Source organism: Erythrolamprus reginae, chromosome 3 (assembly GCF_031021105.1).
Source record: "Erythrolamprus reginae isolate rEryReg1 chromosome 3, rEryReg1.hap1, whole genome shotgun sequence".
Classification (NCBI taxonomy): domain Eukaryota; kingdom Metazoa; phylum Chordata; class Lepidosauria; order Squamata; family Dipsadidae; genus Erythrolamprus; species Erythrolamprus reginae.
This window is the reverse complement of record NC_091952.1, coordinates 71,777,206-71,792,956: the sequence shown is the minus strand read 5'-3', so window position 1 is coordinate 71,792,956 and position 15,751 is coordinate 71,777,206. Positions and strand designations below refer to the sequence as shown.

The window sequence follows — 15,751 nt, the reverse complement described above, 5'->3', positions numbered from 1 at the left end:
AGATCTGTATATTGCAGGGGTAGGCAAAGTTGGCTCTTCTATGACATGTGGACTTCAACTCCCAGAATTCCTGAAGAGACATGTTGTTTACATACACAACACCTGGAATATTGGGGAAACCTCGACTTCCATGCAGACCGAGTCCGGGGGAGGCAGTCCTCCTCCACCCCCTCGTCTCCTTGAGCCTCAATGTGGGTCTGTTTCTCTCCACACAGAAGCCAAGGAACGGGCTCCCGTCTCACAGACAGGCATAGAGAGAAACGGGTGGGTTGAGTTATTCCCTCCCTCCCCCCACCCGCGTCCTCATTCAAAAGAGGGCCCCCGACTTGAATAGACAACCGAGGTAACCAATCACAGGCGGCAACCGAGATAACCAATCACAGGTGGCTCTTTTTCTCACAACTGGTTTTGGCTGCCGCCGCCGGGTCGAGAAGCAGGGAGGCCCCGCCTCCTTCTCCGGCCGCTCCTCCTCCCGCCCCGTCTGCCCTACCTCCCAAATACCTTGCTTTTTTTTTTTTTTTGAGCCGTCTCCCTTTAAGACCCGGGCTTCCAACCTTTATATCCCGCGCCGGAAGCGGAGCGGCGCCTTCGTTTAAGCTCTTCGGAGGGGGGAAGGGAAAAAAAGGGGGGGGGAGCGGTCGACAGCTGTGTTTGCAACCCGCGTTCGCGCAGGGGCGGCTGGAGTTGTGCCGGGCGCGGCGGCCGGGCTATGGGAGAAAGCTGGGCGGCTGGCCTGGCGGGGCTCAGCGCCGGTGAGTGGAGAAAGGGGCCAAGGGGGGCGTGAAAGGGAAAGGGATTCGCTTGCGGGGGGGAAGGGGGGTTGTCCTTTCCTAGATTCTGGCGATTCGTTTTGCTGCATCACCACCACCACCATCCACCCCCCTTCCTGGAAGAACCGTTCCTCCGTCTCATGAATCCCTTCCCGCTTTTAAAGCGCTTTCCCAAAGCCGCCTCGTTTATGGACAGGGTGGGGGCGGTAGGAGAAAAGGGATCGTCCCTGCCCACGCGTGGGATGGGGTTTGTTTTGAGACAATTGGTAGGCTCCTTTTGTTTTGGTAGCCAATGCTGTCTTTTCTTGCCCTCCCTCCCTCTTCTGCGCCGGGATTTATTTTCTGCTTTGTTTTTGTTTGTTTGCACCCTCCTCCGCCTTTTTGTTCAAGAGCTCCAGGCGGCATTATAGCAATAGCATTTAGAGTTATATCCTGCATCGTGGTGCTTTTACAGCCCTCTCCAAGAGGTTTACACAATCAGCATATCGCCCCCCAATAATCCGGGTCCTCATATTCCCGTTTGCTTGATGAGTGTTTATACAGTATATATATATGTCAATTTTTTTTTGCTGAATTTGAAAATTAAGGGAGACTAGGATAGATCTATTTCTATATACACACACACACACACACACACACATACATACATACATGTATATATATATATATATATACACACACATACATGTATATAGTGTGTGTGTGTGTGTATATATATGTATATACATACACATATATATTTGTTTTCATAGATTTTCACGGGTGTATGTATGTAGATTGTTCTGAGTTTGGGTTTTACCCCGTGTAATATTTTGAGTGTCTATGCGACGTTTCGGTGAAATCACATTCACCATCATCAGGTTGAAGTTATATATATATATATATATATACACACACACACACACACATATATGTGTGTGTGTGTGTGTGTTTTTCTGTCGGTGATAGACATGTGATACATATAGATATATATATATACACACACACATATATATATACACACACACACACATATATATAGTCAAGTAGGTATTGGTATGCAGAGATATAATATTTATATACATGATACTAGTAAAAGAGAAACATTAGGAATTAGGGGACAGGACGGAAGGCACTTGGGTTTACTTATACACGCCCCTTACTGACCTCTTAGGAATAGGGAGAGGTCAACAGTGGAAAGTCTAAGGGTAAAGTTTTAGGGGTTAGATGATAATACTACAGAGTCTGGTAGTGAGTTCCAAGTATCAACTACTTGGTTACTAAAATTGTATTTCCTGCGGTCGGGTTTAGAGCAGTTTACTTTGAGTTTGTATCTGTTGTGTGCTCATGTGTTGTTGGGGTTGAAGCTAAGGCGACGTAGTTCTAAGCTTTCTAAGCCTAGGATTGTAAGTCTAGTTGGGATTTGTGCGGCAGAAGGCGGTCTCGAAGATATTCTGGTCCGGTGCCATGAAGGGCTTTATAGGTCATAACCAACATTTTGAATTGTGACCAGAAACTGATCGGCAACCAATGCAGACTGCGGAGTGTTGGTGTAACATGGGCATACCTAGGGAAGCCTATGATTGCTCTCGCAGCTACATTCTGCACGATCTGAAGTTTCGTAACACTCTTCAAAGGTAGCCCCATGTAGAGAGTGTTACAGTAGTCGAACCTGGAGGTGATGAGGGCATGGGTGACTGTGAGCAAGTAGGGCCGCAACTGGTGCACCAGGCGAACCTGGGCAAACGCCCCCCTCGCCACAGCTAAAAGATGTTTCTCTAATGTGAGTTGTGGATCGAGGAGGACGCCCAAGTTGCGGACCCTCTCTGAGGGGGTCAATAATCCCCCCCCTATGATGATGGACGGACAGATAGAATTGTCCTTGAGAGGCAAAACCCACAGCCACTCCCTCTTATTAGGGTTGAGCTTGAGTCTGTTGACATCCATCCAGACCCCAACAGCTTCCAGACACCGGCACATCTCTTCCACTGCTTCGCTGACTATATATGATAAGAGATATGCATGGTTTTAAGGGGTTTAAAAATCATATTTTTAATTTTTTAATATGTTGTTCTCCTTTGCTATAAGCTGCCCAGAGTCATCAGGGAGTTGGGTGGCATATAAATAAATAAAATGTGATGGGTAGTATAAAATGTATGATTTGTGCCAATGTTGCCCCTATAATTCTTAGAATGTTTGGCTGCCATGTCGAGGAATGGAACCTTCGAGTCACGAAAGAGCTCCATGGGATTTCAAAATCCAGAATATGGTAGATGATCGCAGATTGAAGAAGCAGCTTTAAAAAAAAAACAATCTAGAAAATATACTTAGGGTGATGAAGCCTTAGCACAGATACTAATTCCAAAGGATGAAAAAAAATTATATTTATCACTTTTTATTACTCTCTACAGATCTAGAGATCTGGATCAGAAAGCAATTAATAGAAGAACTCTTTGGCAGGATGGTTCTGTATGGGAAATTCAGAACTAGCTATATCTGGTTATTTAACAAGCATTGCAAACTTAGATCAGCCCCCGTGCCATTTCTAGCATGCTCAGTTTTTTCTTTTAATTATATCTTTCTGAAAATGGAAATGGGACAACATTTTCTAGATGCCTTGCCTCTCCCTCTTATTTTCTTCTTGTCGCCAGCATCTACAGATGTTCTATTAATTTGAAAATATGTTTTGGGGCGGGGATTGCACATATACGTACACAATATGAATATAATAATTATGATTTTTTTTGGGAGGGGGGAATATTTATTTAATTGGATTTGTATGCTGCCCCTTTCTGAGGACTCGAGGCGGCTCACAGCATATATAAAAAAAGAACAGTAATATAATCCAATTAGTACTACAATATTAAAAACAATTAGAAAGAGAAGATTAACCTAAAAAATTAACTTATTAACCAAACATTCAGCAATCATACTTAAGGCATTCAGTGGTCAGGGGAAGATCTAAGAGTCCCAAGCCTGGCGGCAAAGATGAGTTTTTAAGCTCTTTCAGAAGGCAAGGAAGGAGGGGGCAGTGCGAATCTCTGGGGGGAGTTGATTCCAGAGGGCCGGGGCTCCCACAGAGAAGGCTCTTCCCCTAGGTCCTGCCAACCGAAATATACGGAATATGGCATAAAACTCAAGGTCCTTTGCTTGGCTCCATGTTCAACAGTCTTCATTCTTCTTTTAGTTTCTTCCTGACAAAGAATTCATTGTTATTCTTTCAAGTCTCTTCTTGTCACACCATTACATTCTGCAAACTGCTCAGAATAAATCATGTTAATGAAATATTTGTGCAAACTTGGGTTTTAAAAAAACCCAGCAAAACATAGTGACCAGCTCTTCCTTTTGTTTTGTTTACTTTGTCTTGCCAGGTTTAACTTGAAGACTTCAACTAGAGAAGAGCAGATGGTGAGGATTCCCTCATGTTATCTACTGCTGCTCCTTTTGCCCTGCTGTGATGGATGAATGGAAGCCTAACCCACAACCCAAGCCGTGGAAGAAACGCAGCTGGTACCTGGCCTGGAAGTACAAGTTGACAAATCATAGAGCACTCCGAAGATTGTGTCAGGTGAGAAGAAGCCCTACTCACCGTCCTTCTGTTTAGATACTTTGGTAATGGGGAACATTATGTCTGATAAGATGATTAGCAAAGATCTTGGCTTTACCTGCTTCTGGATTATAGTGTTTAAGGAGCAGTAATCCTTGAAATGGAATCACGTGGAGGTGATATTTACCTCCATATTTACCCAAATGGATGCACTATTTTAGAAAGACAGGATGGTGTAGGATTTTGCAAGCTAGCAGATTTGTTATAATTCAAGCAGTTCTTGAGGCAAGAGTACAGGCTATGAAAGCTCATGTTTCAGTAAGAATTGCTCAGCAAGGAACATTAAGACATTTGTATCTTTTTAATGTATTAGACAAGGTCATATAATCAGAACTTTTGGGCATTCACCTACTGTATTGTATTGGCAGTTCTGTGTTAGCAAAAACTTCAGAAGAGAAGGATTTAGGGGTAGTGATTTCTGACAGTCTCAAAATGGGTGAGCAGTGTGGTCGGGCGGTAGGAAAAGCAAGTAGGATGCTTGGCTGCATAGCTAGAGGTATAACAAGCAGGGAGAGGGAGATTGTGATCCCACTATATAGAGCGTTGGTGAGACCACATTTGGAATACTGTGTTCAGTTCTGGAGACCTCACCTACAAAAAGATATTGACAAAATTGAACGGGTCCAAAGATGGGCTACAAGAATGGTGGAAGGTCTTAAGCATAAAATGTATCAGGAGAGATTTAATGAACTAAATCTGTATAGAAAGGTTGAGAACCACTGATTTGTAGTAAAACGCGGGGTAGAAGTGGCTTTCTGAAATTCAGTTTCCAATTCTGTTTTGGATTTACCGCTGATGATTTGTGACTAATCATGGATTTCTTAGACATTTTATCACCCTACAAAAAGGGGATAAATTTATCCTACTACATTCTAGAGACTGACAGTGCAGCAGTCAGGAAGGTGTGACAAATGTATAGCAATATCTTCTCTAGGTCCCAGTGTCTTAAAATAGCAAATTTAATACAGAACTGTCAGTGCTTTGGGAGATCCCGACACTTTAGCTACATGTAGACAGGACTCTTCAAGTTCAGGTTCCCATAGAAACCTATATACTCTTTGTGTCTTCATCACCAGGGGCTTAATCATTATAGCACCATACAATATGTTGTACAAATGTGACATATTCTGCACACAGCACTCTGTTACCATACAATGAAAGCAAGAGTGACATTCTTTTCCTGTTGAGATAAATTAAATGCAGGAGAAATTGCTTTCTTGTGGGGAGATTTTCTGTCCAGTAAGAAATTAAGAAAATTTGAATATATGTAAGCATATAAATTGTAGGATATGTAGTTAAATGATTTTAGAATATCTTGTTGAGGAGAGGGGCGGCATACAAATCTAATAAATAAATAAAATATTATAATAGAATGAAGAAACAATTCATGTAATGTAATGCCCAAATGCTTTATTTTTCAGTTTTGAAGCCCATTTTAAAATGGCATATACAAGAAACACCCCCGATCTGGTGGTGGGTTATAAATGTTTGTCTGGTGGTGGGCACTACTCACAGAGCACCTGTTTTATGTTGTGTGTGTGTTTATATTTTTAAAAATCAAGAAAAAATAATTTTTAAAAAAGCCCATTTTAGTTATACATTTTATTTGATCTTGTATTTTCATATTTTTATTAACATCTTAGAAAGGTCTGGTCCATTTGACTGCCTTAATTCACGTTTATACAAAAGCATTTTCACCCAAAATAATTCAAAGTAAAGTAAATGCCACTCCAAGTCTCTGGAGACGGGCGGCATACAAATATAATAATTAATTATTAATTAAATAAATAAATAAATAAAAGTTCCCTTTGTCTGTTAAGAAAAAAATTCTTAAATCATTTGTTGATTACATGTTGTGCCAATATTTCCTGAATCTCTGAACCTTAGTGTTTTTTTATTTTTGTAATAAAGAAAAAGTTACTTGTGGGTTGTTTGCTGCAAAGGAAGACTCTACTTATTTATTAATTATATTCAAATGTGGCTAAGAATTGTGCTTGGCTGGATTTAATGTCCATATAGGCTGCAGTGCATTTGTGAGTCAAGGTGGAATACCTCAACTCCTTGCTGCTAGACTCAGGATTACAAAAACCTTTGTTCGTACAGTTCAGTCCTGAGGAGCAGCTGTCTGGAATACAGATGGGTTTATCTCACAATCCCTTCTTGATCTGAAGAGATTTCACTAGTAGGTGTTTGCCCTCGATTGGATTCTCAGCTTTAATGTTATCATTGCTCCTTCAGAGATGTCGAAGCTAACTTTAATCCCCATCGGATACCACTCTTTGAAATACTATACCGAAAGTCTCAAAATCTTTCTGATTTCCAGCAATAATATATTTTTAGATGTGATGTGAATCCTGACCCACAGATAAAGATTAGTGATTAAGTCCTAGGATTATTGATGTGAAATCCAAGCTGCAGACAGAAACACAGGAAAGTTTTTTCAAAAGTACATGACATAGCATCTAATGAAAATCTATTCATACCTGCATTATAACCATCTGGGAAAACAAAAGCTTCTAATTGTCGTAGTGATGGGACAGAATTTTGCTGCAATTTATAGAGACTTTCTAATGCGAATAGTGCACAATTACCATATGAGAATCTTATTAATTTATTATTAATTGGATTTATATGCCGCCCCTCTTTGAGGACTCATTGAATCATCGGTGCTATAACATAAAATACAAAATTCTTTTATGTTTGATGCTCAGACTCTGCCCTTATTTGTGCTTATGCTCTTCAGCAAGATACTTTTCTTCTAGAACTTGTCACTTTGTCATCCTGGTAACCGCATATTACATTCTCAACATTTAAAATCGGTCCATAGTCCACAAAAGCTGTTGCTCTACTTTTAGGTCTGTTGTCATGAAAGTGAACAAGCATGACTAATTTAAACAGTAAGAGGCATTCTGATTTTATAGATAAAATTCAGTGAGCTTTATTTTATTTTTTTTAAAGTAATTTTTATTAAATTGTGTTAAAAAGTATAATCAAAAATGTATATACATTGGTATATTTGCAATACACAAAGAAAGGAAGAAGAAAAAAAAAAACCCACCAAAACAAAAAACAAAAAGAACATCAACATTAGAATCAAAACGAGAAAGTTACAGAAAAGTACCATGGAAAAGTACCATGGACAATTACAAAATTACAAATAACATTTAAAAAAATCTCATCAATATCCTCTTGAGAGGAGGAAAGTTACAATCTTATCAGATATCAAATTATTTTTTGGTGAATAAAAATTATTGGCATTCACTATTGTTCTTTTTGGTTATCAATGTCTTCTCTGTTGTTATTATTTTTTAACCGCCTTCTGTACACTCTTTGTTAATTAATTTAGTTACATAAAGATTTTGTCTTCACAAAAACAATTGTATATACATCATATCTCATTTTTATGTCAATAAATACATGTCTTAACGCATTGTTATTATCGTATTTTAATTTGAACTTCTATTTCTCCTCTTAAACCAATCATAAAATAAGTTCCATGTTTTATAATAATCGGAGTCTTCTTTGTTTTTTAATTTTAAAGTTAAAGCATCAAGTTCTGCACAATCCAAATTTTTTTTAATTATTAACGAATCTTCCGGAGGGTTAGGCTGTTTCCAGCATTGGGCTATCGCCATTCTAGTTGCAGTCAGTATATGTATCAGTAGGCAATACTTATTTTTGTCTAATTTTTGGTTTATTATTCAGTGAGCTTTAATTTGGGGTTTTCTCTGAGATAGAAAGTAGTATGAATGATATTCATTTTATGCAGGCACCACTCTTCTCTGGCACTGTGCCTTCATATTACATGGCCTTTTGTTTCATGGATAGTATATTGTGGATGCTCCCCTAAGAAAATTTTACTGTACTTCGCACCTATGCTGTGACTCCATATTCCTATCAAGTAGCTTGTTTTCACCACCCTGAAATCTGTCCATAGTTTGTCAGGGAAGGCAGCCTTTTTGAACCTGTTGTGATATAAATCATAGCATACTTCAGACAGCAAAGACCATGTGGGATCGCAATTTTGGGAGGAGATATTTAAACACTCAGATGCCAAAGCCTCAGGATCATCTAAAAGAAAGGTCAGATTATAGTTTTAAGTGTTGTATTTTAAGGATGATACTAAACACAGATGAATGTATGACATGACCTGCTATTGTCACAACTATTATTCAGGTACGTGAATGCAGCCCACTTAAAAAACTGTATGCCACATTTCCTTTAATAAATGACGGAAAACATTCCATATTTATGTCATATGACAATCCAAACATTGATTTCCATCACATTTCCATCCAGCATTCGGTTTTAAGGAATAAACTGCTCGCTACTTATGTAGAAATTTGGATGTAACATCAATATTTTCCTCTATTTCATCCTTGTACATAATAAAAGAAGTATATGATACACAATGAGACATTTTTAAAAAGAAGAAAGTATGGGTAAATGGAAACAGGAATTAAATTTCATCCATAAAGAACAATGGGAAAGTTCAACAAAGAAGTCCCAAAACTCTTATCATTCGCTTTTCCACTACTATGTCCTTCCTGTTAATGTCTAGCATAAAAATCTACGTTTTCATCACGTAGGCATTTAAAGAATCAGATTTCCCAAATCCATTTTTTTCCTAATCTAATAAAGGAGACTTTTGTCTTACAGATGGGGGCGGTTCTTTTCTTGCTGGTAACTGTTTTTGTGAACATAAAGTTGATCTTGGACACTAGAAGAGCAGCCAGTGAAGAAGAAGAATCGGCTCAGGATTATGGTGAGCAGGAAATGTGATTAGATGGTGGTATTAGAATGTACTGTATGATTGGTAGTCACATTCTGGAAGAAGAGAATGTAGACTGTTCTATAATTGGAGAGTAGAGTTTACTAGCATTGTTTACTAGTGAATCCCATCCCATATTCCTACGTATAGGAGCATTGAACATGGTCTAAATTTTTTGCTCACAAAAGAGTTTTTATAGTTTAGAGAGAGAAAGACACTATTTTTTAAAGGAAATATAGCTAACAATGGATTGGTGATATCTTCCAGATTTTAAATATTTTCAGATAAAATTAAGCAAGTAGGCCATGGTTTATATTCTGGCTTCTGTCAAAAAATATAGCTGCAAGGAAATTGATTCAACGGGAAGCAGAACCAGAAGATTGGATTTCTTGTATTCACAAATAAAAACTGACTAATCTAAAACTAAAAGTAGTTTAACTAGGTAACCATTACAACTAGAACTTTAAAATCAAGTAACACTCAGCTGAAGTCTTTAATCTTATGCTGCAGGCTGTTAAAAACTAAATGGAAGGAAAATGTTAGTTTGCTTTTTATATAGATTACGTGATGTCCTTTAGGACAGTGTTTCCCAACCTTGGCCACTTGAAGATATTTGGACTTCAACTCCCAGAATTCCCCAGCCAGCGAATGCTGGCTGGAGAATTCTGGGAGTTAAAGTCCAGATATCTTCAAGTAGCCAAGGTTGGGAAACACTGCTTTAGGAGATAATTCTACATGCATCCACATCAAAAGTTCTATCTGTGCTTTCATGAATCAACTTCACCCTACCTGTTGGAATACAGCTAGACCTCATTTGATGATCAAATTTGGTACTGGCAATTAAGAAAATCAGTCACTAAGTGATCTCCCAACTACGCTTTACCATCTTATTTCAGCTTTCCTTTGTTTTATAAACCGGAGAAGGTCGTAAATGTGAGAAATGGTCACAAAGTTACTTTTTCATTATTGTTATAACAGTGAATGGTCTCTGTTAGAGGTAGTTGTTAAATGAGAACCTTCTCTAGAGCAGTGTTTCCCAACCGTGGCAACTTGAAGATATCTGGACTTCAACTCCCAGATGCTGGCTGAGGAATTCTGGGAGTTGAAGTCCAAATATCTTCAAGTTGCCAAGGTTGGGAAACACTGCTCTAGACAGAGGGCCTTTTAGAATGTTCATTGTTTATGGAGAGATTACTACAAGATAAAAGCATTAAATGTACATCCATAGGGATCTAAAATATGGCGCTCTCTCATTTCCTAGATGAAAGTTTGAAAAAGCTAGAAATCCCTCGGCGGCCTATCAATAGCAGAAAGGTTCTGGACATTGAGGTCTATTCCAGTCGCTCCAAGGTTTATGTTGCAGTTGATGGGACCACGGTGAGAATCTGCACCGCAGCTGTAAGATGCAAGAACCAGGGCAATAATAAATTCTCACATGATTAACTATGAAGGAGAGCACAGTGCTTCTTGAATTGGACAGTCTCTTCCTGCATTATTTGACCATGTATTTGTGTGTGTGTGTGTGTTCTGTTACAGCTTTCAGTTTTATTGTGTCCTATTAGGCCAGCAAGTATGTTTAGTAACTTTAAAATATGAATATACAATACTTGTTTTGTGTCTTTGGATGGCCTTTTATTTATTTTTTAATAAAATTTCTAAGGGGATGTATTCATGGTGAAAGAATAAAACATTTATAGACTATTCATTAATAGAAAGTCTGTTCATTAATAGAAAGTGAACACATTTTCTGATTACAATTTATAAAAATAATGGTTTTGCAAGAATTACGGGAAAGTTTTAATGTATTTTCCTTATGTGTCTGCACGTCCACTTATATACATGTGCATACCATAAAACAATTTCATGAGTTGCTTTCACCTTGTAATGCTTTTATATCTCACCTTCCAAATTATTAGTATAAAATCTCACTATAACTCTTTCCAACATGCTGGATTATGTCCTGAGTAAAGAGCACAACTAATTTGCAAAAGCTAGTTCAGAGGTATTCTGGGTTACAAAACATCACTGTAGAAAATTTCTGAAAGAAAATGATGTACATGAAACAGGAGAGGATTGATAAGGGTAACGGGGGTGAAAATGATAGGTTGATAACAATTGCTTTTATTACTGTACAGGTTTTAGAAGACGAAGCCCGGGAACTAGGCAGAGGCATCCATGTCATTGTGTTAAATCAGGCCACAGTAAGTGATAATGAACATAAATCTGACCTAAATGAGGTCAGTGTGCTCCCTTTTCCTGACAAAAAGACAAAGGCAATGTGGAGTTTTTCTATATTTCCACAAAACTCCTTCAGCCATCACTGAATTCCAAAAAAGCTGTATTTTGGAGTAGATATTTTTGTCAGAGTTCAGAGTTCTATTCTTCAGCCATCACTGAAGTATAAAAACCTGTATTTTGGAGTAGATTTATTTGGTTACAGTTCTGGATTTTTGGTGAAGAATTGTAGAAAAGTCTTTTAAACGCCACTGGCGGTTTCAGCAAGTTTCTAGACCTCTAGAATTATGCCCAGCCTGTGTTCCCCAAAACTGAAACTAAATGTAAAAGAAACACTTGGTAATAATGGTAATCCTTGATTTATAACTAGTTGCTTAGAAACCATTTGAAGTAATAATTGAAACCCACCCACCCATCACCCCAAAAAGGGTACTTATGATCTAGATTTTGCCTCCCTGTCATCCTGTGACCACATTTTGGACACTTAGCAACTGGCCTACATTTATGTTTTTTTTCTGTGGTCTGCATTCCCATGACCACGATTTGGGACATTGGTTCATTTAACAACCACTGTCGTAAAATCAGATTTCACTCCCTTAATGACCAGCATGGCATAAGACCATAATTGAAGTTAGTTGGAGGAATGATCAAAGGCAACATGAGAAAATATTATTTTACTGAAAGAGTAGTAGATCCTTGGAACAAACTTCCAGCAGACGTGGTTGGTAAATCCACAGTAACTGAATTTAAACATGCCTGGGATAAACATATATCCATTGTAAGATAAAATACAGGAAATAGTATAAGGGCAGACTAGATGGACCATGAGGTCTTTTTCTGCCGTCAGTCTTCTATGTTTCTATTGAAGAATCAGTTATGGTCATAAGTCAAGAACTACCTGTATACTGTCTTTGAATTACACAAGCCTTTACCCAATTCAGTGAGCTCTGTAGGTAAATTATTACATTGTTATGCAAATCAGGTAGTTTATCCTTATATTTAAACAAAATCTGTTGTATATCAATGTCTCAACTGCAGTTCCAAAAAACCCCCCAACCCCAAACATATTTTGTTCCAATATATTTTAAAAGTCATAATTTGAGAAGAACAATTTTGGATTGTTTTGTAGGGCCATGTGATGGCAAAGCGGGTTTTTGACACCTATTCTCCCCATGAAGATGAGGCCATGGTTCTGTTCCTTAACATGGTGGCCAAGGGTCGTATCCTTATCTTCACAATTAAGGTAAGTTGAAATTGGTGGTTTATTTCTTTCAGATAACTGACATTTAGCAGAAATTAAATTTCTAGTTTCACTTGAACATAGTCTAATGAAGTTAGAAATCTATCTATCTATCTATCTATCTATCTATCTATCTATCTATCTATCTATCTATCCATCCATCCATCCATCCATCCATCCTTCCTTCCTTCCTTCCTTCCTTCCTTCCTTCCTTCCTTCCTTCCTTCCTTCCTTCCTTCCTTCCATTTGGATTTCTAGGCCTCCCTTCCCCAGCAGACTCAGGGTAGCTTACAAGATAAAATCAGATACAAAATACAAAATTATGAAACCCAACCATACAACCTAAGTCTAAACCCCCAAACAATAAAAACCAGAAATACTTTGATAGAGAAGAAAAGGAGTTTGCGCTACATTAATTTTATGGATTGTATATGAAAATTTAATCTTGTAATTTTGTATGTATTTAATTTTAAATGATATGACACTAGAACAGCAAAAAAAAGGTCTTACTTTGACATCTAATTACAAGTTATTTTTAATGGAGCTTTAGCTTAAAAGAACCGCGGCAGCATCAAATGATTCTTTATGCTGAAAGGATATATAAACTACTATGTATCTGTATTAATATTGTGGGATTTCTTCCTTTCTAGGATGAGGGCTCCTTCCACCTTAAAGACACAGCCAAGAGTCTTCTGAAGAGTTTAGGGAGCCAGATTGCAGCTTCCCTCAGCTGGCGAGACATGTGGACATTTGTGGGGAAAAAAGGAGGTCAGAATCGAGCAGGGGCAGAAATCTCCAGGGGAGATGGGGACGCAGGAGAGGGTACAATTCAATTCAATTCAATTTATTAGATTTGTATGCTGCCCCTCTCCGAAGACTTGGGGCTGCTCACAACAATAATAAAAACAATATTCCAGCGAAAACAAATCTAATATTAAAAAGCACATAAAACCCTATCATATTTAAAAAAGCAAAAAACATATACATACTCAAACATAAATATAAAAAAACCTGGGGGAAAGGTGTCTCATCTCCCCCTTCCCTGGCGGTATAGGTGGGTCTTGAGTAATTTACGAAAGACAAGGAGTGTGGGGGCAGTTCTAATCTCCGGGGGAGTTGATTCTAGAGGGCCGGGGCTGCCACAGAGAAGGCTCTTCCCCTGGGGCCCGCCAAACGACGTTGTTTGGTCGATGGGACCCGGAGAAGGTCAACTCTGTGGGACCTTATCGGTCGCTGGGATTCGTGCGGTAGCAGGCGATTCCGGAGGTACTCTGGTCCAATGCCATGCAGGGCTTTAAAGGTCATAACCAACACTTTGAATTGTGACCGGAAACTGATCTTGGTGGATTGTAACTTTTTCAAGGAATCAAGCCAAATATTTTCCTGTGTTCTAGCTTCTTGTTTTTAATATATTCATGATATTGGAACTTCTCAGCCCCATAAAATTGGGTAGACTGATTTGTGGTGGATAAAAATGAGTAGCTGGGGACTTTTTCTGTTGTTAATAATAAAGGGAAATGGGCTTAGGCACCTGCAATGTTACACATTGCAATGTTACACATCTAAACCAATTTTGCCTCTTCTACAACAGTTGAGGGTCTCTTTAGCTCCTCCCCTCTGATTACCAAAGAGGGGATGTTTTGTTAATCTTTCCTTTGCACTATAAAAAATATCCAAAGGAGCCTAGTGAAAAAAGTAAGATTACTGACTGATTGCTACTTCAGGAATTAAATCAGTGGTTCACAAACTTTTTTTTTTGGCCAGGCCCCACCTAAGCATCTCTAAAATCCTGAGGCCTTCCGCCAGCAGTGACATATAATTCTTCTTATTCAAAAAGTGAACTACTCATGCGAAAGAAGCCTAAAAGGCCATTAACTTGGTTTAAACAAGGTTCCAATTGCCCCCATTAAAAATCAAATTGCCCCACCTGTGGGAACCACTGGATAAAATAGTGGACAGGCCAGAGTAGTGAATGGTTATTGACCAAAATGTGTTGTGTTCTCTGTAGGGGAAGTCTATGGCGAGAAGCATGCCAAGTCTGCACTGCTCTCCTCGTGGGGGGAGCCAGTCTTACTGAAAACGGAAGTCCAGTTAACATCTGTGGAAGGTATGATATTCATTCCCAAGGAGCAGTAGAGACTTGAACAGCTTTATAGCTAGGAAAAGAGGAACCTGGCTGAGGTAAAAAATTGAGGAAAAAGACTAAAATTAGTAAAGTTGCTACTGAAGTGGGATAAAAATTGTCAAGTATTTTGTGTGACACAATTATAGGAGATCTGAGGCAAGGATAGAAACATAGAAGACTGACGGCAGAAAAAGACCTCACAGTCCATCTAGTCTGCCCTTATACTATTTTTTGTATTTTATCTTAGGATGGATATATGTTTATCTCAGGCATGTTTAAATTCAGTGACTGTGGATTTACCAACTATGTCTGCTGGAAGTTTGTTCCATGGATCTACTACTCTTTCAGTAAAATAATATTTTCTCACGTTGCTTTTGATCTTTCCCCCAACTAACTTCAGATTGTGTCCTCTTGTTCTTGTGTTCACTTTCCTATTAAAAATACTTCTCTCCTGAACCTTATTCAACCCTTTGACATATTTAAATGTTTCGATCATGTCCCCGCTTTTCCTTCTGTCCTCCAGACTATACAGATTGAGTTCATTAAGTCTTTCCTGATACGTTTTATACTTAAGACCTTCCACCATTTGGACCCGTTCAATTTTGTCAATATCTTTTTGTAGGTGAGGTCTCCAGAACTGAACACAGTATTCCAAATGTGGTCTCACCAGCGCTGTATATAGCGGGATCACAATCTCCCTCTTCCTGCTTGTTATACCTCTAGCTATGCAGCCAAGCATCCTACTTGCTTTTTCTACCGCCCGACCACACTGCTCACCCATTTTGAGACTGTCAGAAATCACTACCCCTAAATCCTTCTCTTCTTAAGTTTTTGCTAACACAGAATTGCCAATGCAATAGATAGAGTGACTTTCTGCTCCCTACAATACAGGTGATCCTCAACGTACAAACATTTGCTTAGCAACCATTTCAAAATTACAGTGACTTAGGATCAATCCTGACTGTTTTGTTTTTTTTAATTATTATTATTATTATTATTATTATTATTATTATTATTTATTAGA

At 38.5% G+C, this 15,751-nt stretch overlaps 1 protein-coding gene across 2 annotated transcripts in view; it reads left to right on the top strand.

The window, feature by feature from the left end:
- Nucleotides 1–506: 506 nt before the first annotated feature.
- POMGNT1 (protein O-linked mannose N-acetylglucosaminyltransferase 1 (beta 1,2-)) overlaps nt 507–15,751 on the top strand; it is a 42,005-nt gene continuing 26,760 nt past the window's right edge. The window contains exons 1-8 of one of the 2 annotated variants that reach the window (XM_070745806.1): nt 507–752; nt 4,121–4,317; nt 9,016–9,121; nt 10,389–10,504; nt 11,263–11,328; nt 12,492–12,605; nt 13,253–13,370; nt 14,611–14,709. In XM_070745806.1, coding sequence (XP_070601907.1) covers nt 4,207–4,317; nt 9,016–9,121; nt 10,389–10,504; nt 11,263–11,328; nt 12,492–12,605; nt 13,253–13,370; nt 14,611–14,709 — 730 coding nt within the window. In that variant the 5' untranslated portion in view covers nt 507–752; nt 4,121–4,206. The remainder of the gene's footprint in view (nt 753–4,120; nt 4,318–9,015; nt 9,122–10,388; nt 10,505–11,262; nt 11,329–12,491; nt 12,606–13,252; nt 13,371–14,610; nt 14,710–15,751) is intronic. The other variant, XR_011558582.1, reaches the window with a different exon arrangement.